General features: G+C 41.9%; 1 protein-coding gene and 1 long non-coding RNA gene across 3 annotated transcripts in view; one reads left to right on the top strand and one right to left on the bottom strand.

Moving 5' to 3' along the window:
• ISYNA1 (inositol-3-phosphate synthase 1) overlaps positions 1-21,964 on the bottom strand; it is a 34,221-nt gene extending 12,257 nt beyond the window's left edge. Inside the window, exons 1-6 of the mRNA XM_089687908.1 lie at positions 21,815-21,964; positions 20,035-20,155; positions 11,662-11,823; positions 9,502-9,631; positions 5,962-6,155; positions 5,321-5,470 (exon numbers count right to left, since the gene is read on the bottom strand). Of these exons, the coding sequence (XP_089544034.1) occupies positions 5,321-5,470; positions 5,962-6,155; positions 9,502-9,631; positions 11,662-11,823; positions 20,035-20,148 (750 nt within the window). The 5' untranslated portion in view covers positions 20,149-20,155; positions 21,815-21,964. The remainder of the gene's footprint in view (positions 1-5,320; positions 5,471-5,961; positions 6,156-9,501; positions 9,632-11,661; positions 11,824-20,034; positions 20,156-21,814) is intronic.
• LOC149454068 (uncharacterized) overlaps positions 21,753-27,332 on the top strand; it is a 66,354-nt gene continuing 60,774 nt past the window's right edge. For both annotated transcript variants that reach the window (XR_016314389.1, XR_016314390.1), the window contains exon 1: positions 21,753-21,867. This is a non-coding gene — a long non-coding RNA (uncharacterized LOC149454068). The remainder of the gene's footprint in view (positions 21,868-27,332) is intronic.

Consider the following 27,332-nt stretch of genomic DNA (forward strand, 5'->3'; position numbering starts at 1 on the left):
TATGTAACAAAAAACAAATGATATATATATATATATATATATATTTATAAGAAAAACATATTTCAAACTTTTTGGTCTTTCATTTATACAGCAAAAAAAAAAAAAACTCCCAGTGGTGAATAAATACCACTAAAAGAAAGTTTTCTCTGTCTAAAAAAAATTATAAAAATTTCATATGGTTACAGTGTTTTATGACTACGCAATTGTCAAAGTGTGATAGTGCTGAAAGCTGCAAATTGGCCTTGAAATGAAGTGGTTAAACCTTGTGTGTGTAAAGGCAGGCGTCCCAATACTTTTGGCAAAATAGCACACACACATTATTTTTTATATCTAGAGCATGTCAGCAGATAACTTTGTTTTATTGTTATTTAAATAATCTACCACCTTTAACTCAAATCCTTGTGTGATTAGGCTGAAAATGATGTGTTGGTAAAAGGATGAAGAGAAGTTCAAGAGTCCTGTGCTAGACGGCTGATAAAACCTAATCACTGTAAAAGAATGAACAGATAGATAAGTGACTGTATGGTGCCATCTCTGTGAACCAACCCAGTGACTGAAAACCACAAAGGAGAGTGGGATGGGCTAAACTGTTCATATGTTCCTTTTTTACATCACTTATTACATAGAGATCACAGCTAGTCCGACAACTCAGGATGTGTGTTACCTAATACAGCTGACAAAATGCTTGTTACCTTTGAATATTACACAACCAGTCTATACTACACAAATGCTGGAAACCACTTGTAGCAACCGAAAGGGGTTATTGGCTTAAAAAGAAATTCCCCGTATGATACAGAATCCTTTTATAACTTGCAGCTTACCCTTACACAGTAAACAACCCTTTATTTCCATTATAATGTATGTCAGGGCAAAAAGATACAATAAAAAAAGTAAGTATAGCTCTACAATACATGCAAATTATTTCCCAATGGATTATCAATTTTAAAAGGCTGCAAGTACAGTAAAGTACCTGTTGATCTACAAGAAGCCCAGTGTGCTTGGGCTCTGGTTTGACCTGAAATTATAGTGCAACTGGTATTACCAGCCCTGGCCACTCTCCTACCCCTGTCGGTCACAATACACACACACTTCTTTGGGCATAGCTATGTTAATAGAAACAGAGCTCCCAGAAGCAGCCCCTGCAATCATTTTTCAAGCCCAGCAATATCACAGAGTAATAAAAACCATTTCTTGCTATAGAAACAAGGCAAAACAAAAAAATATTACTGCATTTTGGACAATTTCATGCTCCCATCTTTGGAGAAAGTTCAGGGATGGCCCCTTCCTTTTCCAACATGACCAGAGAGAAAAGGCAACCAATGCAACCACTACATCAAATTATACTTTTGCTCTTGTGCTTAGATACACTTTAAGGTGATTGTAAACCCATATTTTTTTTTTTTAAATCACAAACATTTTATTCTTGCCTGCTCTGTGTAATGGTTTTGCACAGAGCAGCCCCGAGTCCTCAGCCGGTGCTCCTGACTCCTCTTCTATCGAGTGCCCATGATAGAAAGATGCTTGCTATTGGGGCACTTGTGCGGGCTTGCTCCCGGTTCTGTGTCCACACACAAAGCATGACTCTGCCCCACCCCAGCTCCCTCCTCACTGCCTGTGATTGACAGCAGCATGAGCTCCCGCTGCGGTCTCTGAATCTATAAGAAGGGAGAGAGCCAAGAAAGGAGCTCAGGTATTGGGGTGGGAAGCTGTGCTTAGGTTTTTTACCTTAATGCAGAAAATATATTTATATTAAAGCAGAGTTCCACCTGAAAAAAAAATAAAATAAAAAAACTGTAGCTGCTGACTTTTAAAGGACAGACACTTACCTGTCCCTCGGTCCAGCGGCGTCCTCACCACCACTGGTTTCACCAGCTGGCTCCTCTCCCTGGCGCCGGCATGTTCAGTGTGGGCACCCAGCTGTGACAGTTTGCGGCTTCACAGCCAAGTGACCACTGCGCATGTGCAAGAAGAGCTTCACTTTGTGAATGGCCCCATAGTCTTCTGGGACCTGGCACGTGTCCAAGAAGAGTGAGGGGAGGGGAAGGACCAACTTCCGAAGACTTTAAAGCGGAGCTCCATCCAAAAGAGGAAGCTCCACTTTAAGGCTTCTTTTGCTTCTTTTTAAGAAAACAGGTATCCACTCCCACTTTCAAGGCCAAACCAATCCAAGCAGAAGTTCTCCACCCCCACCCCCCAGTCTTTTTTCAATGTTTTCCAAAAGGAACTATTGCAACTACTTTATGTTTATTGTAACGCCATATCAGGGATGTTTTCTGAATGCAATGGGCTTGTGTGCAAGATCATAGATTAGGTAATTCTTCAACAAGGGAAAGAAAATGTGCAGTGTGCGCCGAGGTACAAAGTGGGCATGTTTTTTTTTTTGCACTGAATAGGTATGGCTTAAAGGGGTGTGGATACAACAGTCTTCAACAACTAGTATAGCATAAAATGAGGCAGTGTGGAATAAGTCATGTACAGCAGTGTACAGAATAAGTGGTGTGGAATACAAAAATGTAGAGAATAACATGGTGTGGAATATAAAATGTATAGCACAGTAATAGAGAAAATGCATTGTGGTGAAAGAATCCTTTCTAAGTAGTGATGCACTGATATCAGCTGCCGAAAATTATCAGCCAGAAATAAGTGCCGATAATGATAATTTGAATGCAAAAATCGCGTCCCTATTGACCTCAAGGGAAAAATCGCGTTATCGCGGTATTGACCTCAGGGCAAAATTTAATTTTATTATATACTTCATTTTATGTACAATTTTTGTGGGTTACTTTCAAAAAGTTATTTTACGTTACTGGATTGCATTTTTTAAATTCATATTTAAATTTTGATATTAATAAAAAAAGTTGAATACAATTATATATAAAAATTATATTTAAAAAACATCCATTTCGGTTTTTCCAGTTTTTGGCCAAGTGCATCCTGCATTTTCGGTTTTGGTCCAGAATGTTAATTTTTTTGTACCACACCTCCTCTCAGCCAGTCTAAGTGTGCATACAGTAGCCCTACCCTATGAAGATTAATGCAGGGAGAAAGAGTACAATGTGGACAAAGATAGAAGGACACCATTGTGTATTGTAACAGTTGAATGAAGGAGAAGAATGGTAGTGAGAGGTTTGATGGCAAAGTATTTAAAACTGGCAGAAGGTGGGATGAGGCAGCATGGAGTGAAGGAGGAAGCTGTCAGACGTTAACACTTGTGCAACAGTAATAGTGAGTGGAGCTTTCGGTTAGAGATCAAAACCTTTGTAAATTATGAAAGAAGAGGAGCAGGGAGAGTGGTGTTGAAAGTGTACTTACAACTGAAGGGAGGAGGTGAATTAGGAAAGTGTGGAGTAAAGAAAGAAGGAAGAAAATGTCAGATGGTGGTGAGAAAGTACTGGAGGAGGGAGGTGTAAAGAGATGAATTACCCAATTAAAAGTGAGTGATGTGGGGCAGGAAAGGAGAGAAACTAGAGCTTCTGAGTGGTTAGAGTGGTAAGACTTGGGTACTAGCATACTGTGGGAGTGAGATGGGGTCTGGCACAGAGGTAATTGTAGAAGTGGGAAGGGATGTGCTGGGGACAACTAAATTGAAAGTGAACCATGTGAAGTGTAAAGGGGAGGCACTGGAGTGGCTGTGTATAAGGTGTGATGGAACTGCAGTAGTAGAGTGGTAGACTATGAGAGTACAGTGGTGTTGGCCAGGGCTAGGGACCACAACCTGCCAGATCATTAGTCTGTGCACAATGCACCTCCTTTTAAAACGCATCCACAATTGACAGGGGGGCTGCAGCTCGAAGGATGGCATTCGTGCCACAAGTGAGTGATAGCATAGTGGACACAATGCCTCTTAGGTGCCATGTGTCCTGCACACATGCAGGATACACCACTGTCATATGCTTATAGCTTTCTGTATGATAGAACATACTGCACAGTATGGTTTTTTGTTCTCTTCTCAAATTCATCTGTTGTGAAAAAAAATTTGAGTGTCAGCCTCTACAACACCCTTTTCACCTAGGATATGAACCGGTCATAAATCAACACTAAGCAAAGAAACAAGCACACTACACTGGAGGCGGGTAAGGTTCCTGATCTACCTTTACTCCACCTCCACTTTGCATGATGTACCTATTTCCAATTTAAAGTTCAATTCTTGGAGGTGGAATGCTCAGCGGGTATTTTCAGACATCCACTTTAAATGGATTAAAAAAAATAAAGTTGCAGTAAGCTTTAACAAATAGCTGAACACAGAGGAACAGGGTATTTGTAAACATGTTCAGCAAGCTAAAATGTGAAACGCTTGGCAATTTGGCAAAAAAACAGAACAAAAAACAAACGAAAAAAGGTTTAGCTTGTCACAAACATAAAAGGTCATCCTTTGATTTTTCCCAAAATTGAGGACAGTGAACATGTTCGGTCATGTTTTGGGACATATCAAAGAAATCTTCCAGCGTGATACAATCAGATTTTTAGAGGCCAAAAGATTAATATAGGAGTGTACAGAAAGTAAAAACGTGCATCTGAAAAATATTCAAAGGTAAACCATTGCTATGGTAACAGTGCATCCAGCTACTGTGAGCAAGTAGTCTGTAGCTTTGATCACACATTTCCCATCATGCAGAAACATTTTCTGCAGAGCTTTCAACTGTTCCTTTTGCCTATGCAGTTATAAAAAAATCAGAATGTAATGTGCCCCTTCAGAGATATGCTTTGTGGTCAGGTTCTGGGAATCCATGGTCAGAGTATGGCCTCTTTCATATGAGTATAGAGATATGGCAAACGTGGGTTAACTCTGCTACAGCACTCCGTTGCATCCAAGATGTGTTTCGCATCCATCATTTCATATTAAGTATTGCCCAAATGCTACCTCTAGTTATTCTGGGGTTTTTTCACAAGGGAGAGTATAATGTTCGTTGAGCACATCAAAAACCTGATAAGGTTTTCTTTTTTTTTTTTTTTAACACATTCATTATGTGTTTGTTTTTTGTTTTTTAAGTACTGCACTTAAATTCAATGGGGGCAGCAGGTTGTGACTAATCCCAGAGAATGAGACATGCCCTCGAATTCTTGAAGTGAAGCAAAGTAATGCTAACATGCAGGTGAATTCTACCACTGTTTTAAATGACCTAAAGTGGTATGGGAGCATTAAAAAATGCAGCCAAAACACTTTTTGCCAATTTTCTAAGCCTAATGTAAATATAGACAGCATAAAAAGTTACACATACCACAAAGTTTAAAAGTAAACCTTAACTTGGCCTGGCCTATACAGTACCAAAGTGCAGACATCTTTTGATGAAGTGAATTAGACCCATATAGCTGCAGGTACCTCAATAGCTTGTAGTAAATTATCAGCGGTGTCGTTAATTCCTGGGATCACATCACAGAAGCGTTCAGTGTTTGCAGTCCACAGCACGATAACCTTGTCTACTCCACTTATTCTTTTGAAATCTTGAATATCCTCACGAATTTTCTGAACCTACATAAAAGGGAAAAAAAAAAAAAAACATTTATAAATTCTTACTCTTTAAATGCTATTGACGAGCACAGCACTGGGCAGGGAAGGGCAGCTAATGAAATAGCATGGCTTTGGTGCAATCTTCACAAAAACGTATTAAGTTTCTTACATTTATCTGCATTCTCACCTTGTTATGAAGCTTATTCTATATGGATTTTTAGATGGCTTCTCTATTTTTAACCAGTAGGTAATTTCAGTTGCTTTTCAAGACCAAATCTTTGCAATAAAAAAAAGGTGGGGGGAAAACCACTTAGAAAAATGGGAATTATTATTAGTTGATGAAGAATACAGGCACCCGTTTAAAAAGAATTGAATTCTTTCTTAGCGCTTTTGACAAGTTCACACTAGAAACATTGACAATGTTCATTAAAACTGAGGAAGATTCAACGTTTATCATATAACTTGTGGGATCACTTTTTCCTTTGTACAACGATCATGTGTGCATGAACTACCTGTTCTGCTTTAGTGCCATGGAGTATATGGTCAGCCCTGTCCTCCTGATTGGCTGCAATGAATTCGGGTATGTAGATTGAAGGCCTGGGCTTCATCTTTTCCATAAAGGGCCTAAGTTGCTCTTGCAGCTGCCAATCTAGGACTTCTGCTCGCCTCATGGCATCAGCCAGATTCAGTGATGAGATGTCCCAACCTAAGAAAAGGACATCAAAGTTACTCAACTCATAATTACAACACTACCCTCTTCTAAGTCATTATTGGCATCTCAAATAAAAATGCAAGCACTTCAAGTGGAACTGCACTGCATCCGAATACCACAAACCAAAAATGCTATGCAATGCATTTTTAACATTCAAAACAAACTCCTCCATCCATGTCTCCATACTTTATTTTGCTGAGAAATCATTTTGAAAAACACCTCCTGGCACTTTCCTATTTACTAATACTAGCAACATAAGAATTAGAAATAATACAGGTTAATTGGGAGAGTGAAGTTCCCCTTTAACTAGTCAACAAGGTCCTGAATTACATATGGCAGGGGTAAGGAGTGTGCCTGCATTCTGAAATATGTTACTCCAACATTTCATATTCCTGAAATTGTCTGTTGTACTATATACTTGTGTTAAAAAAATATCTTGTTCGCTTTGTATTTCTTCTTTTGGATAACATACCTGGTGATCCTGCCAGTCCCCCTGCTTTCCTATTTTAAACTGACCACACTAGGCATAGAAACCCATCTACCTCAACGTGGGCCATTTTCTGGCTTTGCTGGGAGCACAGCCTGCCTGTCCTCCAACGATCAAACTTACCATCATAAAATATACTAGCACTTTGGAAGGCTTTAATGCCAAGGTAAAGATGTACATGGTATTTGGCCACCAGTTTGTGTTTGACATGACATACAGGCAGTGCACCATTAAAAAAACCACATCAGTGAGATAAGATAATCAACAGGAAGCAAAGCCTTACAAATAATCACACACTTATAAAAAGAGCACACATTAATGTAGATCTGTAATGATTAACAATAAATGTACACCTGTGCCTAGTCTATGGACATTATAGTATTTACATACAGTGCCTTGAAAAAGTATTCATACCCCTTGAAATTTTCCACATTTTGTCATGTTCCAACCAAAGACGTAAATGTACTTTATTGGGATTTTATGTGATAGACCAACACAAAGTGGCAAGTTGTGAAGTGGAAGGAAAATAAGTGGTTTTCAAAATTTTTTACAAATAAATACCTGAAAAGTGTGGGTTGCATTTGTATTCAGCCTCCCTGAGCCAATACTTTGTAGAACCACCTTTCGCTGCAATTACAGCTGCAAGTCTTTTTGGGGATGTCTCTACCAGCTTTGCACATCTAGAGAGTGACATATTTGCCCATTCTTGTTTGAAAAATAGCTCAAGCTCTGTCAGACTGGATGGAGAGTGCCTGAACAGCAATTTAAGTCTTGCCACAGATAGGCAGTTGGATTTAGGTCTGGACTTTGACTGGGCCACTCTAACACATGAATATATTGTGATCTAAACCATTCCATTGTAGCTCTTAGTAAGTCTTAATAAGTCTTTTACAGGTTTTCTTCTAAGATTTCCCTGTATTTGGCTCCATCCATCTTCCCATCAACTCTGACCAGTTTCCCTGTCCCTGCTGAAGAAAAGCATCCCCACAAAAGGATGCTGCCACCACGCTTCACGGTGGGGATGGTGTGTTCAGGGTGATGTGCAGTGTTAGTTTTCCACCACACAGTGTTTTTCTTTTAAGCCAAAAAGTTCAATTTAGATCTCATCTGACCAGAGGAGCCTCTTCCACATGTTTGCTGTGTCCCCCACATTGCTTCTCGCAAACTGCAGACGGGACACCTTATGGCTTTCTTTCAAAAATGGCTTTCTTCTTGCCACTCTTCCACAAAGGCCAGATTTGTGGAGTGTATGACTAATAGTTGCCCTATGGATTTGTCCCATCTGAGTGTGGATCTCTGCAGCTCCTCCAGAGTTACCATGGGCCTCTTGGCTGCTTCTCTGATTAATGCTCTCCTTGCCTGGCCTGTCAGTTTAGGTGGACGGCTATGTCTTGGTAGGTTTGCAGTTCTGCCATACTCTTTCCCATTTTCAGATGCTGGACTGACCAGTGCTCCATGAGATGTTCAAAGCTTGGGATATTTTTTTTATAACCTAACCCTGCTTTAAACTTCTCCATAACTTTATCCCTGACCTGTCTGGTGTGTTCTTTGGCCTTCATGATGCTGTTTGTTCACTAATGTTCTCTAACAAACCTCTGAGGGCTTCACAGAACAGATGTATTTATACTGAGAATAAATTACACACAGGTGCACGCCACACTTTTTAGATATTTGTAAAAAAATTTAAAAACCATTTATCATTTTCCTTCCACTTCATAATTATGTGCCACTTTGTGTTGGTCTATCACACAAAATCCCCCAAAAATACATTTACGTTTTTGGTTGTAACATGACAAATAGTGGAAAATTTCATGGGGTTAAACACTTTTTCAAGGCACTGTATTCTAAACAACCTCCCGCCCGGCCTATTGTAAAATGCAGGCAGAGCGGGAGCACTGTTATCCTGGATGGATGTCATGTGACATCCTTCAGGTGTGAGCTTTGTGGCTGCCCTAGGGGCCCTGCATCGGCACGATCAGTCACCCATGGTGTCTACTCCACAGCGGAAGATAGATTGTTTTACCGGACTGGCCCTTTACCAGTGGTCACCAATCACAGCGATCGCATGTCAATAGTACACAATGGCTTTCAATAATAGCCATTCATTGGCGTTGATTTAAAAAAAGAAAATAGATCTACAGCAACTTCACTTGCAGTGCATAGACTGAGGGGGAAGCTCTGTTGATTTCTAACATCCAATCATGTGCAAGCAAAAATGCTGTTTTTTTCCTTTTCCTTGCATGTGATTGGGTATCCTTTGCAAAGAAAAACAGTGACCACATGGTACAGACTGGGCCAATCCAAGTGCCCCTTTATCACATGACAGCTGTGGCTAATCGCAACTGTCACAATTGTACAAAATGGCACATGAATAGATCCTAGCCATAAAAATTATGGTTTTTAATCAGCGTAATAAGCAAAAAAATTCTCATCTCCTCCGCAGAGTAGTACAGTGTCACTAAAATAAAAGTGAAGTTTGATTCCTTCACAATGTCACAGCTACAGTGAGGAATAGGGGCTTATTTAAATGTGCTTGTTCTTACTCAAAGTATGTAAATACTTTACTGTGCATACCCTAGACACAGGTTAACTTTGCAGAAGCACCTTGATAGATTATGTAGTTCCCATATATCCCATATCTGTAAACACATGCTCCCAAGACCTTCAATTTTTATTTATGTTAAAGGGGTTTCATTAGACCAGCAGGACAGAAAGGGAGATTAAAAATGATGGTGATCTGTGTGCTTACAGTATATGTGGAACTGGTAGCTCACAGTAGCTGTTAGTTATAAATTCATTATACTGCTTCTTATTTTCACTTTAACCACACATGCATTTATATTCAAAGCTCACCATCAAAGATAATATCATTAGGATGGACCATGGGAAGGAGATCACGAAAAGGTATATAGATATCCCCATCAGGTCCACAACCCAGACAAACTGTTGATGACTGAAACAAGGACCCATAATAGTTGGCAACCTGGAACAATAAAAGTCACATATAGTAAGTTATCTACAAGAAGTTTTATTAGACTGCTACACACTCAATAACCCTGAGTAAAACAGGATGACCTTATCTCTGGTAAGACTTATCAGTAGTAAAATGTAAAGATGTCAAAAGGACATAGTCATGGTTGGTCTGAGCAAACACAGCAAAATTAACTTGTCACAATTGGCCTTATGTAAGAGTCTTAGTCGATCTCAAATTATTATATTTGTGTAGGTTTACTTAAAGTGATAATAAAAACACACACTGTTTAATTGACATATGTCCCTTCTCTATCTGTATAAAGAGAATAGCGCTGTAATTATTTTAATTACAAAAAAAAAAAATCTAAATACCTTTTTTCTAATCAATATACAGCTGTCACATGACCCAGCTCTTTCCCAGCATTTTTGCAGGGAAACATGAGCAGGAGGAGCTTCTAGTCCTCTGCTGCTAGTCACATCTTCCAGGAGGGAGTGGGTTGTCATTTGCCAGTGTGTATACACCCACATGTGTGATGCTATAGTCACATGGGCTGCTCAGATGAGATAGGGAGGAAATGCACAGCATAGAAACTCACTGAAAACTGAGCATGTGTAGAGTTGCTACCACTACTCTGCAAAATCCCCAGGTGTATTGGGGACTTGGACAGAAGGTGGAGGTAGAGAGCAGCAGGATCAACCAAGTCTTTGCAGAATACAGAAAACAAACCTCATAGTGTGAATGAGTATGAACAGCATATGCAATACAGCATTCATTAATGTTTTTTTTGGGGGGGGGGGTTTAAGATGTTGGTTTAGTGACACTTTAGGATTTATGGTTTCCCTAAATACACCTGTTCTTTGTCTGAGTTTGAAATTTTAGGTGGATTATTACGGAATTAGAGAACAGCTGAAGGTCTGTTAAAGCACATCTAAGTCCAAAAACTTTCTGAATTGCAGCTTACCAGTCCCTAGATGTGGTTGCATTGTGGTATTTTTCTTTTCACAGGCTTTTTTTCTCCTAGTAATTCTGTGAATAATACAATTCCTGTCCTTGGGAGGCTATGTCAACTCCTCCACTGAATCTATGGAAGGAGCATGGTTGCTACATTTCTGCCTTTGTTTACAAAACATTGCTTTTGCTTTTTGTTCAGCTCATATGAAGTGACGAAACTGCATTTCTGCCTAGATCAGTGGGTTTTTCCTGCACTTTCTGATAATGTTCTTAGCTGGAGAAAGAAAAACTAACGCAGCCATATCTAAGAACTGGTAAGCAGCAATATACTAAATCTTCAATCTTAGTTCATGGGTTTAGTTTTCCTCTAACATTGGGCTATGTTATTTGACACCATTATGCACATAGACGTTTCAATACGTGCACGGTTGGCCAGTTTACAGTTTAAAGTAGAAGGACTCATTTAAATTCCTTACTAATTAATAATGTGTATTAATATGTGCGCAACCTGAAACTACCTGATATACACAATGAAGTAATGAAGATTTGCAACGATATCTCATTGCAATAAAAGTAAAATTACACAATCAAGCGAGACTTTTCCTTAAGTGGATCTTCGGTGTCCTCCCTAAAAAATTAAAGTCAGCAGCTACAAATGCTGTAGCTGCTGACTTAATACAAGGACACTTACACCATCCTATCCCTGGCTGGTTCTTTGCCGGTCTTCGGGTCCCTGATGCCAGTATGTTTACTAATGGAAGCTAGCTGTGAGTCCTAGCGTCTTCACAACCGGCTTCCTACTGCACATGCATGAGTGACACTGCGTGTTGTGAATGGTGTTGCAGCTTCCGGGACCTGTAATGTGTTCCAGAAAGCTCCGGGGGGGGGGGTGCCTAGGCGATCCACGCAGAAGAGTGGCTTCCTGTGAAAACCAGGTAGCCACTCCCGCTTGAAAAAAAGGAGGGGGGGGGGGGAGAAGAGGCAGAAAAAGGAGAACATCCCCTTTTGGGTGAAGTTCTGCTTTAAAAATAGTTACAGACAAAATATAGTTAACAGTATTTGTTGCTTGTATGGTTAACAGTATTTACCTTTTTTCCTGATTTGGTCATCCATGAAAGACCCATTTGATTGGCCAACACTGCTGCTGTAACGGTTGTTCCATTATTTCCACCCCAGCCAACCAGCATGACTCCAAGCTTTGGTATCTTCTTCTCTGTCCTGAAAGTAAACTTGGTGGAACATGGTTTAACCTGTAGAAAAAAAAAAAAAAAAGGCAACACAAGTTTTATTAGACATTTGTTCCTGATTTTAGGCAGTAGATGAAAGATGACAGGTCTCTTCAATTCCTCACTAGTCTTACACAAACACTCTCCCACCTGACAGAGGGCTGGTTCACACCAAAACGCAGTGCAGGAAAAATGTTCTCTTTTTTTCCCATATGGTACCAAGAAAAAGCATTTTCCCAACTCCTCCTCTCTATGCAACCAGTCCCCCATAGCTACTCCTCCTCTTCCATCCCTTGGTTGCACTCGGATATCATCACATATAAAGCAGGATAAGCAGTCCTGCATTATTTGTGAGGATGCAGAGGATCCACCCACAACAAGACCAGTCACCCTGCAAAAAGAGTGGGTAGCAGTGATCGTTTTTTTTTTTTTTACAGGGAGCTCCTGCTCAGTGTAAAGCTGGATTATTGCACATGATCAGGAAGTACTACCCAAAGCACACCAAAAAACAAGTAAGAATTGATATGCCTCTTGTACATAGACAATATTTGCCACACACACACGGAAATAAGTATTTGATCCCCTGCTGATTTTGAATGTTTGCTTACGCACAAAGAAATGATCAGTCTAAAAATCGAATGATAGGTGTATTGTAACACAGAGACAGAATTACAATAAAAATTTCAAAAGAAATGCACGTCTAACAAATTATGCACCAATTTGCATGTTTATGAGGAAAATACATATTTGTTCCCCTATCATTCAGCAGGATTTCTGGCTACCAGGTGTCTTTCATACAGGTAACAAGCTGAAATTAGAAGCAGTCTCTTAAAGGGAGTGCTGCTGATCTCATTTTGTTACCTGTATAAAAAAAAAAAGACACCTGACCACAGGAGCAATCAAACAATCAGATTCCAAACTCTCCACCATGGCAAAGACCAAAGAGCTGTCCAAGGATGTCAGGGACAAGATTGTACACAAGGCTGGACTGGGCTACAAACTATCGCCAAGCAGCTTAGTTAGAAGGGGACAACAGTTGGTGCAATCATTCGAAAATGGAAGAAACACAAAACAACTGTCAGTCTCGCTAGATCTGGAGCACCATACAAGATCTCACCTCGTGGAGTGTCAATGAGCATGAGAACAGTGAGGAATCATCCCAGAACTACACGTGAGGATCTTGTCAATGATCTCCAGGCAGCTGGGACCACAGTTACCAAGAAAACAATTGGTAACACACTACGCCAACAAGGATTGAAATCCTGCAGTGCCCGCAAGGTCCCTCTGCTCAAGAAATCACATGTCCAGGCCACTGAACATCTGATTGATGCAGAGGAGGACTAGTTGAAAGTGTTGTGGTCAGAAGAGACCAAAATTGAGCTGTTTGGCATCAACTCAACTCGCCGTGTTTGGAGGAGGAGGAATGCTGCCTATGACCCCAAGAACACCATCCCAACTGTCAAACATGGTGATGGAAACATTCTGCTTTGGGGGTGTTTTTTTGCTAAGGGGACAGGACAACTGCACCGCATCAAAGGGACGATGGACAGGGCAATGTGCCGTCAAATCTTGGGTGAGAACCTTCTTCCCTGAGCCATGGCATTGAAAATGGGTGTTCCAGCATGACAATGACCCAAAACACAGGGCCAAGGCAACAAAGGAGTGGCTCAAGAAGAAGCACATTAAGGTCCTGGAGTGGCCTAGCCAGTCTCCAGACCTTAATCCAATTGAAAATCTGTGGAGGGAGCTGAACGTTTGAGTTGCCAAAAGTCAGCCACCAAACCTTAATGACTTGGAGTGGATCTGCCAAGAGGAGTGGGCCAAAATCCCTTCTGAAATGTGTGCAAAACCTGGTGGCCAACTACAGGAAACATCTGACCTCTGTGATAAACCCTTGCCCTATAATCCAGAGTAAATCTCCATAACATATGAGAATGTGAACTTGAGCATACTTCTTCAAAAAACATTTCATTAACAAATCTAGCATAACTACTGCAAATGATCCAAGATATCAGAGCTGGACATTAAAGCCTAACTCCAGGCTGACTAGTACTCTGAAATAACCTATAAATAAGTTCTTCTGATGGTGAAACATAATGGTTTTGACAGGTAGTAAGATTCGATAACAGCCTGGGAAGCCAAATTTACATTAGTTACCGGATACCCAAATGTTACATGATCTGTTGGTAAATTAAGTATATCTCGAAGCAATAAAGATCTTATTCAGTTTTGAATTTTTCAAGCACTGTATATGGCATTTGGAAAGTACTACGAAGGTGGAAGGTGTGACATCATCCACCTGCCTCTTCACCTCGGCCAATCAGAAGAAGCTTGTATACATTGCTCAAAATGCATGGCTTCTCCTGAATAGTGGAGAAGCACTCAGCCTGACTCTCTAATTCTAGCAATAGACAGGAAATCGTCCATACTGCGGCCAGAAAAAAGTGCTGCTTATTGTATGTAGCTAATGCTACCACAGTGTATTACAGTGCACATAGCAGCCACATTGTTCTGTTATGGAGATAAGTGCGTTTGAACCAGCTGGACTCCAAAAGAAGTATTTTTAGCTAAACAAACAACTCATATATGTGAAATGATGTTTGCAAAATATACTTATGTCAGAGAACACAGCTAAAGGGTGACATCACTTTCTCTAAAAAGAGAAGGAATTCAGTGGGGTCACCCCGCCTATAGAATAATGAAGGTGGACTAACATGCTGATAAATCATCACCTCTCCCCATTCTGCTCTCTCCTCCTGCACCAATACTGCTGTATAGAATACTCAGGAACGTATGCTAGTTGTGTGTAAAAGACATTTAAAAGGAAAAAAAAAAAAAAAAAAAACCTCTGCAACATACCCCTATTTCCTTTTACATATCCTGTAAGTACAGAAAATAGCTGTTGATGTGCCAGACATGCACACATCTCCTCTGCAACAGTACACTAAGCTAGTCACTATATTTCCACAGTTTACCTTTGTCAGGGATCCCCAATGGGAATAAAAACTACAATGGTAACTCGATCACAATATGCGATTGTTTAAAGGAAGCAGAGGATACAACAGGATTTAATAATGTCCCCCACAGCATTTTTATGAATTGCGCAGTGTCAATCCTCAGGTTTCTCTTGCTAAATACGCAGACCCTCCATCTAGTCTACTATTCACAACATAACCGCTAAAGCTAGTTCTAAACGTACTGAAAGTTGGCTGGTTCAGCAGAAATCTGTGTGTGAGTACACCACTGCCTCTTCAAAAGAAGCCAGCTTCTGTTAAATCAACATGTATAAATACATCAGTGGTTCATATAGTGAACTCTGTGTAGAGTTATTCACTGTTAAGATCATCACAGAGGACAAGGGGGCACTCTTTACGTCTGGAGGAAAAGAGATGTAGTCTCCAAACACAGAAAGGTTTCTTCACAGTAAGAGGTGTGAAAATGCGGAATAGACTCCCTCAAGATTTGGTTCTGGCCAGCTCAGTGGATTGCTTTAAAAAGGCCTGGATTCTTTATTAGAAATACAGAATATAACTGGATACTAACATTTATAGGTAAAGCTGATCCAGAGAATATCCGATTTTCTCTCGGGGGATTAAGAAGGAATTTTTTCCCCTGCAGGAGCAAATTGGATCATGCTTTGCCGGGTTTTTTTGCCTTCCTCTGGATCAACTGTGGGTGTAGGTTTAGAACTTTTTTTTTAATGATTGAACTGGATGGACTTTTGTATTTTTTTCAGCCAGACTAACTATGCAACTATGTAAAATGGTCATGCTGGAAAACTAGCATTCGACCAGTGCTTGCAACCAATGGCTGCAGTGCTGATCTTTGTATTCTGATGGGGAAAGGGGGGGAGTGAGATATTCTGTCAGAATACAAAGCACATCAGGAGAGATCCCTGTATCCACATGGTTTGTTTTGATGCAGGGATCTGTGAGTTTTTTTCCCTCATTCAACTCAATTCATATACCCACCTTAAATCATCTGTAGTTCTAAAATCAGAACTAGGAGGATTAATCGGACCTCAGATGTAAAATAAATCAGATGAGTGTATGGGACAGCTCTTAAATTTGAATAGGTTTTTGTTCTGCTATAAAGAACAAATCTAACAAAACGTTTGAGTTTACATACATGTTCAAGTCCAGGCCCAGGTCGTTTTTATTTTTCCACCTCTCTAAGATTTTAATGCCATGTGTATCCCCCTACTGCGGAGGCTTCCCCTAACTTGCTGTCAGGGCAGGAAGTGATGGAAAATCTTTCCAACAGTAACACAGGGGAATTTTATGCCTTCCTGCTGCTGACAACTGAACCTCTCATTTTCTGCACACCAAGCAGTGTAGCAAAGCAAAGAATGACACTCCTGCTGCTTGCAACTTCAAATCAAGTAAGCGGTCGTAGCTTCCATAATACTACCTTTTAAAGCTGAAGCATAGCCAAAAACGATTTTTTTATTTTTGCACAATAAAAATGAGTTTCCTCGAATGAAGTGTGCCTCATCTCTTGCTGCTGCAGCATTTTATAACGCTTTTACTTTGTATTCAGCCTGCACTCCTATGACAACACTGAACATTTGCTAGAGTCTTGTAATTCCAACTATAGTACAGATATAGACGTTTGCTCACTTGGCACCTTCCACATTCAGAAAAAGACATGAATTCTTTTCACTGAATGCAAAGCACTCTGATTGGAGGAGGGGAGATTTTGATGTGCATCGGCACCTCCTCCAATAACAAAACACTTTGCAGTCAGTGAAAAGAATGCAAAGCTTTTTTCTGAATAAAAGTAAAAGTTACAACAAGCAACACAACACCATCTCCACAAACACAATTTCCATATCAATGAATAAGCACTCTTTCTTACCTGGGAATAACCTTTACATCCACATATGATTCACTTTATAAGTCAAAGAAACTGCCAGTATTACAACACTTGCAGAAGTTGCTTTCCTCTTGGGAAAAGATGTCTTTATCAAGGTTCAGTAGAATCCATGTCATCAAGATGTCATATCCATTCTACCTATTAAGATACCCTTTCATATATTACCAATCTTACGACAAGTTATAAAAACTTTGTATGGGCATCAGGCTGCTCGCGACTGTCGCACCCCATCCTTTTTCGCCCTAAATTACGCGGCGGGCTTGGGATTCCAAACATATGGCACTATTATCTGGCAGCCCAAATAACACCAGTAGTTCAATTCTATGAGGGGCCAGACTTGCCACTTTGGGTCATGGTAGATATCATGGATGTCCATCCGACTCCCCTCCCCTGGCTTCCATCTATGGCTAGGGCAAAGCAGCTAAACCCAATCTTGGCGCACACGCTGATATGGGATTCCTGCAAATATTCTGCAGGATTAAGGTCTCCTCATTACCCCTTCTCCAAATGTTTCATTGTCCCCCATTTCCACCTGGAATGTCAGACAAGTATCCTTTCTTTTGGTGGATTTCCCAGTGCTTTGAGACAATTCATTCAGTGCCAACAGTGAAAGGATTACAAACATATGGCCAAAGTTTGTGATAACTATCACATTCCCTCAACTGAACTCTTTCGGTATCTTCAGCTTTGTCATTTTATTGAACCCTTGGTGAGAAATCTTGCTTCTCCAAAGACTCTTACAAGATTTCAATCTATATATAAATATTTTGCAAACACTAAAAGGCAACCTGTCTCTGATTTATATGTCCATTTGTGACCAGCGAATTGCCTTCTTACGGTGTTCAGTGGACCTTAAAAGAATTTATCAATGGAGGATTGGATACCAATGTGACAGGCCACCTCAAAATGCTCCTGGAATATGCAGGCATTGGAAAATAAATACAAGGTTCCCACCCATTGGTATTTCACCACTGCGCTCATAGCCATGTATGCTGGATACAATCCCCTTTGCTTCAGAGGGTGCGCAAACACAGGAACAATGTTTCACATTTGGTGGTCCTGCCCAATGGCCTACCACTTGTGGACTAGGGTATATAATTTGATCCACTTGGTCACACATCTCAACCTGTGGAAAAGCCTGAGCGAAGCTCTCCTTCATAGACCCACACAAATCTAGGATATTGATCGAGTTCTTCTTTATAGCAACTAGGCAAACCATAGCATGTGCCTGGAAATTGCAGACAGTCCACTTTGAAGAAATGAAATCCAGAATACAGGGTATTTTCAGTAATAAAAAGCTACGGTATTGGAAGATAAACACGGTCAGTTTGTCGATTTGGTAGCCCTGGCCTAACTACCAACCAGTCTAGATTTACAACACGACCGGTCCATCTGTAACTGGTAGTCCTGTCATCACCCCACTCGATCCATCTTGAGATGGATCCGTGTCTGAGGTCCCCTGTGGCGAGAAAACACTACTCATTTTCCCCCCTTCCTTTACTTCATCTTCCTTGGTGCCTTTTCTTGAGTTCTTTGGCTCCTCCTTCTCTATAGCTCAGAGGACCCCATTTCTCTTTTTTTGTTGGGTTTTGACCTCAATAGTGAGCAGTCACTAGCTATTATCAACACGCATACCTAGGTCTGATGTTTATGGTCAATCACTATCAGCATGATTTCAATCTCATTCTGTATTGTGTAGCTGATCAAAGGATTGGGCGGGCTTGTCCAATCATCAGGATGCTGTACATTTACACTACAAGATACAGTATATGTGACCTTATCTTTATTGTAATAGACCATAACGGCCTTTACCAAGCGGTTATTGTTCAAGACCCCCTGCATGGGTCCATGATGCTGCCATACTTAATGAAGTTGTATTTATTGATGTTTATACGGATTATATTTTTGTACATTTCACTTTGATGTGCCAATAAAGCGCTTTTGGTACCAGAAAAGTAAAAGTTACAACAAATACTGAAAAAACCAGAGATGAGGTACTTTGTTTCTGGCCATACTTCTTGGCTTTACCTTTACTGCTTTTGCAGTCCAAAAAAAAATATACTAGTTGTCTGGGTTTTTTTTTATGACATCAATACTTTTGGGTTACCAAATCTCTGAGGAAGCGGGTTCATCTCCCGAAACGTGTCAGCTCATCCTTATCAACGGCACAGCATTGCATCCGCTGTCATTGCGGACCACACTTTGTGCTTTTATTTCTGTTGGTTTGTGAGTATACATCCATTTGTTTATTCAATAAATACGTGGGTTACCACGGTAATGCACGATGAGAGTGCGCCCTTGTCTGTTTTTGTTCACTTTTGGGTTACCGCTTATAGAAAAACAATGCAAGCTATTGTTTGTAAGATTGTTTTAAACAAAAGAAATAATTCCAATAAGATTTGTATTTGGCGATCCCAAAGTAGAGCTAAAGAGTGTTTTAAAGTGACTTTTTTTTTTTAGCAACCACACTAGAAAAAAAAAAAAAATACTAACCATTAACATCTGCAAGTAGAATCTTTAGCATTCAACAGTTTTGGATGTCTCCCTGCTGTGCACTATTATCCCAACCTCTGGACGCTACCTTACTAGCATACCTTTGCAACTCATACTTCTATTCTGGCAAATTCACAGCCTGAACAACCACTGCATAAACAATCCTTTAGACCAGGGGTCTGAAAACTATAGCTCTTCAGCTGTTGAAGTACTACAAGTCCCATCATGCCTCTGGGAGTCTTGCCTGTGGCTGTCGAGTCTTGCAAGGCCTCATGGGACTTGCAGTTTCTCAACACCTGGAGGGCCATAGTTTGGAGACCCCTGATTTAGACGACCCAAATAAATCACTATAGCCAGCACAAGATATCCTACTGTGCTTGGTGTACACATACACATACACACACACACACACACACACACACGCACACACACTAAACACTCTCACCAGGCGATTACCTTACACACCTTGTCTAATCTCCTAGATTGTAAGCTCCAACGAGCAGGGCCTTCCGTTTCCTCTTGTACCAAATTGTATTGCAAACGGTTGGCGCTATATAAATCCTGTAGAATAATAAGCTATTCCACACAAGTAATAGAGGGCAGGACTTTTCAGCTATTTCCTTATGGACAAATCACTGTTGTCAAAATTCCAAAATGGGAACCCCAGCTCACATTTTTATCTTCAGGGATATATTTGAAAACACTGGGCATTCTAGGACCTTTTAAAACATAACATCCCTGGATTAAATTTTTTTCTAGTCTGTGTACTGCAAGATGGATCTTTATGTGCATGAATATATTATAAACATTTGGTATAATATAGCAAAATTTAAATAAAAATTGATTTCACGTTCATCAATACATTACCTTGGTAACACCATTTTCTTCATAGACTTTGGTAGTGCTATAGTTGTAATCGGCTTCTATAACATCCTTTAGATAGCGTACATTGGGACTCTCAACCTTGAATTTCTCAGCCATGGTTAAACTATTGAGAGAAATAAAAAACACTGTGAAAAAATTATACATTAAAAAAAAGAAAAAAAGTAATCAGCTACCTACTGCTTCAAGTTTTGGCCCTGGACCCGCACCCCCATTTAAAAAGTATCAGCAAAAGCTTAAAAAACGTAAACTGTTATGTATAGATGTAATAATTATGGCATTATTCATATGGACATAGTTAAAGCGGATCTAAACTCACTGGTTTAACGGTTTCAAAAACCAGTTACATTCTGGACACGTATTGGGAATACAAATGGTCACATTTGCTTGTGTTCTCAACCAAACTGTCAAACATCAAATGGCTGGTGTAAGAAATGATCACAGGTGCAGCACCATAGCAGTTGCAGATCAAACAGAGGCCAAGAAGGTAGCTTCCTTGGCTGAAAAGGACTTTAAAGTCCAACGTAGGGGGAAAAAAAAAATGCATCCCCATGCAGGTCAACTACTCATTTTGTCTAGGGATGAGCAGAAAGCTCATACTGACCCGATCCTTTATTCCACCAGATAACAGTGCTCCCCCACAATCCAGTGGTGGACTGTTCCTGGTCTATGGGATTGATGACATTATGCACAATCCATAATTCAAGACCAATGTAGCTTGCGGGCACCGGATTGGCCTTGTGCTGGGATTATTGAAGGATTAAGGAAGAAAAATCTCCTCCCACCTAGACAAAAATGAGCAGTTAGCATCGCCCCACTGCACGGGAATTTTTTTTTTTTTTTTTGCCTGGAGTTGAGCTTTAAGCGTGTGCCCCTGCGAAAATCCTTGTTTGTCTACATGGGATGAACAGGTGAAAATCCTGTGTATAAACATCAGTAATTATTATGATGGGCATACACACTCTAGAATTATTGGTTGATGTGTGATTTGCTCAAAGCGACTGGATTGGCAAATAATAATAAAAGCTGTAACTTTTCTTCCAATTGACTTAGACTAGATTTCAGATTCAAACCGAGTCAATTATCTAGGTTAGAATGCCATTGATCGCTTTGCATCAATCGGACACTACGGTCATGAATTGGATCGTATTTCGATTGATTCGATTAGGAGATTGCATGGCGGATATAGAGATGTGATCGATCATTTAGGATCGTATCCTCCAACTAGCATTCAAAATCTACTTGCCTGTGTGTCATATCAATGAAAGGGTTGCTGACTATGGATTGATAAAGGAAAAGAAATCAATCCTTTATTGAAGTGTGTATGGCCACCTAACAGAGTTACGGTCAGGGGCGGAACAATAAAGGTGGCTTTTTTAGCCCATAGGAGATAGCAGTTGACATGAGTGGTAGTGAAGTATGGGAGAACAGGGAGATCCATGATGACATGGGAGGGGTCTGACAACATGGAGAAATGAATGAAGAATGTCAGCAGCACACAGCAAAGCCTGGACATGTGGTCACCAGGACACCATTCATTCATGGCCCTGACACAAAACTACTTAGACTGAGAAGAAAGAAACCCCAGAGAATGGAACTGTTAGTGCAAGTATCCTGGACTGCACCAACTATGGGGGTCTACAGGGTGTCCAGTGCCCTCTTCCTACATACATCCGCTCTTACGTCATACTATACCAGGACCCCAGGATTCCCCTATCAGAAGAACACAGTGATACATACCGTGCACACACAGCCGCTCACTTACCCGTCCTGGAAGATGTCCGCACAGGAAGATGCCGGTCCAGCCTGATCTTACTGGTAAGTCGATCTCCGGCTTTACAGCTTCATATCAGCTTCCTATTCCCCGCCCAACACATCTCTCCACTGTCTGACCACGCCCCTTCTCCGCCCTCTCTTATACAAAGCCGGGAGGGAAGTACACGTGCACTGTGCTGACAGGGGGACGTGTCACCTGATGGTGTCTATGGAGGGAATGTGGGACAAAGGTGCTCTTCACTCCTCGCCTCACACGACGGGGTCAGCGGAGACTTGAGGTGTTTGTTATTGGAATCTTACATTGCCTTCGGCAGACCTTCTCCTGTGCCTCCAGTCATGACTGGCTCCTTGCCTGCTGCACTTGTATAGCCAGTTCTCTGGTCACCGCTCTTGGCTTTCTATCCGCAGTGCCCATGTCTGCGGCACCCTCCATACCGCCCGTGTCTGCTTCACCCTCCACATTGCCAGTGTCTGCTGTACCCGTATCTGCTGCACCCTCCACAGTGCCCGTGTGTGCGGCACCCTCCACAGTGCCCATGTCTGCGGCACCCTCCATACCGCCCGTGTCTGCGGCACCCTCCACAGTGCCCTTGTCTGCGGCACCCTCCACAGTGCCCGTGTGTGCGGCACCCTCCATACCGCCCGTGTCTGCGGCACCTTCCACAGTGCCCTTGTCTGCGGCACCCTCCGCATTGCCCTTGTCTGCGGCACCCTCCGCATTGCCCTTGTCTGCGGCACCCTCCGCATTGCCCGTGTCTGCGGCACCCTCCACAGTGCCCTTGTCTGCGGCACCCTCCGCATTGCCCGTGTCTGCGGCACCCTCCACAGTGCCCTTGTCTGCGGCACCCTCCGCATTGCCCGTGTCTGCGGCACCCTCCATAACGCCTATGTCTGCGGCACCCTCCGCAGTGCCCTTGTCTGCGGCACCTTGTGCCCGTGTCTGCAGCACCCTCCACAGTGCCCTTGTCTACTATACCCGTGTCTGCTGCACCCTCCACAGTGACCTTGTCTGCAGCACCTTGTGCCTGTGTCTGTGGCACCCTCCGCAGTACCCGTGTCTGCGTCACCCTCCGCAGTGCCCTTGTCTGCGGCACCTTGTGCCCGTGTCTGCAGCACCCTCCACAGTGCCCTTGTCTACTATACCCGTGTCTGCTGCACCCTCCACAGTGACCTTGTCTGCAGCACCTTGTGCCTGTGTCTGTGGCACCCTCCGCAGTACCCGTGTCTGCGTCACCCTCCGCAGTGCCCTTGTCTGCGGCACCCTCCGCAGTGCCCCTATCTGCGGCACCCTCCGCAGTGCCCGCGTCTGCGGCACCCTCCGCAGTGCCCTTGTCTACTCTACCCTTGTCTGCGGCACCCTCCACAGTGCCCTTGTCTGCGGCACCCTCCACAGTACAAAAAGATATACCACTCAGGCAAACAATCCAGATCAATCCACAACAGATGCAGGCTCTGTCTCGCCACAACACACGATGCAATAGGAAGAAGGGTCAGCCGCACAGCGGTGGATAGATGAATATACACCCTGTTCCAAATTGTTATGCAAATGATATTTTTCTCATTTACCTAAATAATTGATGTAAATAACAGCATAATTCTCATGTTATCAACTATTAAAGAGTACAATTCAAATTTTATTGAACAAACCTCCTAATGATAATAGTATTTTTTTTTAAACATAAAAACCTTACAATGCACTGTTCCAAATTATTACGCACAGTAAGTTTCAAAACACTTTATAGGTTGTAAAGAACTGAAAATTGTCATTTGTTGTGTTTGCAGCATATTTACTGAAATCAAAAGCTATTTCAATCAAATTTTTAACAACATTTTAACTTTTTAAACATTTTAACAGGTCACGTTACATTTTAACATAGGACCCCATATTTGAGAGCAGCTTCACAAGTCTTGCATCCATTGAACTTGTGAGTTTTTGGACAGTTTCTGCTTGAATTTGTTTGCAAGATGTCAGAATAGCCTCCCAGAGCTGCTGTTTGGATGTAAACTGCCTCCCACCCTCATAGATCTTTTTCTTGAGGATGCTCCAGAGGTTCTCAATAGGATTGAGGTCAGGGGAGGATGGAGGCCACACCATGGCTTTCTCTCCTTTTATCCCCATAACAGCCATTGATGCAGAGGTATTCTTTGCAGCATGAGATGGTGCATTGTCATACATGATGATGATTTTATTATGGAAAGAATAGTTCTTCCTTCTGTACCAGGGAAGAAAGTGGTCAGTCATAAACTCCACATACTTTGCAGAGGTCATCTTTACACCTTTGGGGATCCTAAAGGGGCCGACCAGCTCTGTTCCCATGATTCCGGCCCAAAACATGACTCCACCACCGCCTTGCTGACGTCGCAGCCTTGTTGGAACAGGGTGGCCGTTCACCAACCATCCACTACTCTATCCATCTGGACCATCCAGGGTTGCACGGCACTCATCAGTGAACAGGACTGTTTGAAAATTAGTCTTCATGTATTTTTCTGCCCAATGCAGCCATTTCTGCTTGTGAGCATTGGTTAGTGGTGGCCAAATAGAAGGTTTATTCACAGTTGCAAGACTCTGGAGGACTCTACACCTTGATGTGCGTGGGACTCCAGAGGCACCAGCAGCTTCAAATATCTGTTTGCTGCTATGTAATGGTATTTTAGCAGCTGCTCTCTTGATCCGATACATGGATCTGGCAGAAATCTTCCTCAATGTGCCTTTATCTGCACGAACCCGTCTGTGCTCTGAATCAGCCACAAATCTCTTAATAGTGCGATGATCACGCTTAAGTTTTCGTGAAATATCTAATGTTTTCATACCTCGTCCAAGGCATTGAACTATTTCACTCTTTTCGGCAGCAGAGAGATCCTTTTTCTTCCCCATATTCCTTGAAAATGGTGCTCTTCTCAATAATGTGGAACACCCTCCTTTAGTAGTTTTTCCTTAAATTGGGCTCACCGGCCAATCTAATTATCACAGGTGTCCGAGATTGTTTTCAGTGATCAAAAGAGCCCTGACACATAATGCCATCCATGAGTTAAACTGAAAAACAAAATATTTCATCTTTGTGACACTTAAATAGAATTTGCATAATAATTTGGAACTCGGTGTAGTGTGTATTTATTGATCCATAGGACACACAAAACACCAGGACATAAATACAGGACTTGTTAACTTTGTCAAGTCCTGTATTCATGTCCTTGTGTTTTGTGTGTCCTATGGATTAATAAATACACACTATATTCATCTATCCTCTGCTGTGCGGCTGACCCTTCTTCCTATTGCACCCTCCACAGTGCCCGTGGCTGCGGCACCCTCCACAGTGCCCGTGTCTGCTGTGCCCGTGGCTGCGGCACCCTCCAGATTGCCCGTGGCTGCTGCACTCTCCAGAGTGCCCATGCAGGGCCATCTTTAACCACTTGCCCTCCAGAGGATTTACCCCCCTTCCTGACCAGGCCAATTGTGTGGTCATGCAATGCTGCACCCAAATGAAATTTACATCCTTTTTTTCCCACAAATAGAGCTTTCTTTTGGTGGTATTTGATCGCCTGTGTGTTATATTTTTTGCGCTATGAAAACAAAAATACCCGACAATTTAGAGAAAAACTATATTTTTGACTTTTTGCTATTAAATATGTTCAACAAAAAAAAAAAAAATCAAATTCGTCATAAATTTAGGCCAAAATGTATTCTGCTACATGTCTATGCTGAAAAAAAAAAATTCCAATATGTGTAAATTGGTTTACGTGAGAGTTATAGTGTTTACAAATGGCAGTATATATACTGGGATTTTTTTTTTTAAACTAGTAATGGCGGCGATCAGTGACCTGTAGCAGGATTGCGGCAGGCATTCTGACACTGGGAAGAACTGACTTGGTGTCACTGACATCCCCAGTGCCACCAATACAGTGATCAGTGCTAATAAAAAGCAAGTGGGGCGATCAAAGGGTTAACTGTGTGCTGTGTGCAAAGCCATGCATAGCTAGGTGCAGGAGCTGACAGGTAAGAAAACTGTATTGTTTACCTATAGTTCTCTCCCTACGTCGGTAATGTTCCACGATCAGCAGGTGATGGCGAGTCATCACCAGCCGATACTCGGTGATTGACAGCCGATGCCGCGGTGTGTGTGCAATGTATATGTGATTTTGCGCATCCGTACCGCCCTGTAGCAGTATTATTGTAGCAGATAATGTTGATTGGACCATGGGCAAACATTTTCTTGACCCCCATGCAATTTCACTCGCCACCTGCTCTGAAACATACGTTAAATAGCAGCTAGACTCAAAATGTGTTTGATGCAGCAGATCAGGCAGCGATTACGATTGGTTGTCGGAGGTTACAGCTTATCATTATCGCTCACTGACTAATTGCTAGAGGTTAATTCACATCATTAGTGCTAACTGGTTACTAGTGGTTACTGCACATCATTATTGGTTACTAGAGGTTACTGCACCTCATTACAGCTCACTGATTGGTTGCTAGAGGTTACAGCACTAAATTACATCTCACTGGTTGCTGAAAGCTACATCACATCATCTCACTGCCTGCACACCATGGACTAAGAAGGTGAGGGTTACCCACCAATAGAAAGCAAACTCCTAGGACTACCTGGGATCAGTGGCAGTGCTGAGGGGGAGAGTTTGATCAGTGGCAGTGCTGGGGGGGATGAGATGAGTGACAGTGCTGGTGGGGGGATGGGATCAGTCGCAGTGTTGGGGTGGATGGGATCAGTGGCATTGCTGGATGGGGATGGGAGGGGACATTTTTACACCATCCACCATTGTTCAGGGGGATTTACACTGATGCACAATGTAAGGGGAGATTTACTCTGACCACCAGTGTAAAGTCAGTTCTACATTTAGCACCAATGTAAAGGGAAATTTACACTGACCACCATTGTAAGGGTGGATTTGACACTGACCATAAATGCAAGTTAGGATTTTTTACTGACTACCAATATAAAGAGAAGCTTCTACACTGGTCACTGATATAAAGGGGAATATTGTTAATGACACCCTCACACATCTGCTGACGTGCACATTTTCACATGCACCAAAATCCGTTCCTCTGTGTGATTTTGAAAAAGGATCAGGGACTTTTTTCCTCATTTCTAGTGCATATAGCAATCCATTTAAATAAATGGGCTGCTCTACATGTGACGTGTGCACCTTTGCATCCTGAATTTCTCTGCTAACCTCTGCGTCCCAAACCTCTTCCATCCTCTCCACTCCTACCTACCCCCCACCTTAACTCTACATGCTTCCTCTGCTCATCTTTGCACCCTGATGGTAGGCTCAGTGACCACAGTTGCAGGCAGGACTTTCAAGCATGCCCCTGTTTACCTCTCCAATGGGCAGCATTCAGCAGAGGTGATGGTGGCTGGAACCTCCAAGTGGGCATAATATACACATGAATGCCACATTGCCACCTCTATTTACATATGAATGCCGCCACTATTTACATATGAATGCTGGTTATTTCCATGTGAATGTTGACATGGTCTGCTTAGGTGAGT

This window comes from Staurois parvus, unplaced genomic scaffold (genome assembly GCF_062004578.1).
Source record: "Staurois parvus isolate SC_StPar_1 unplaced genomic scaffold, SC_StPar_1.0 ptg000439l, whole genome shotgun sequence".
NCBI lineage: Eukaryota > Metazoa > Chordata > Amphibia > Anura > Ranidae > Staurois > Staurois parvus.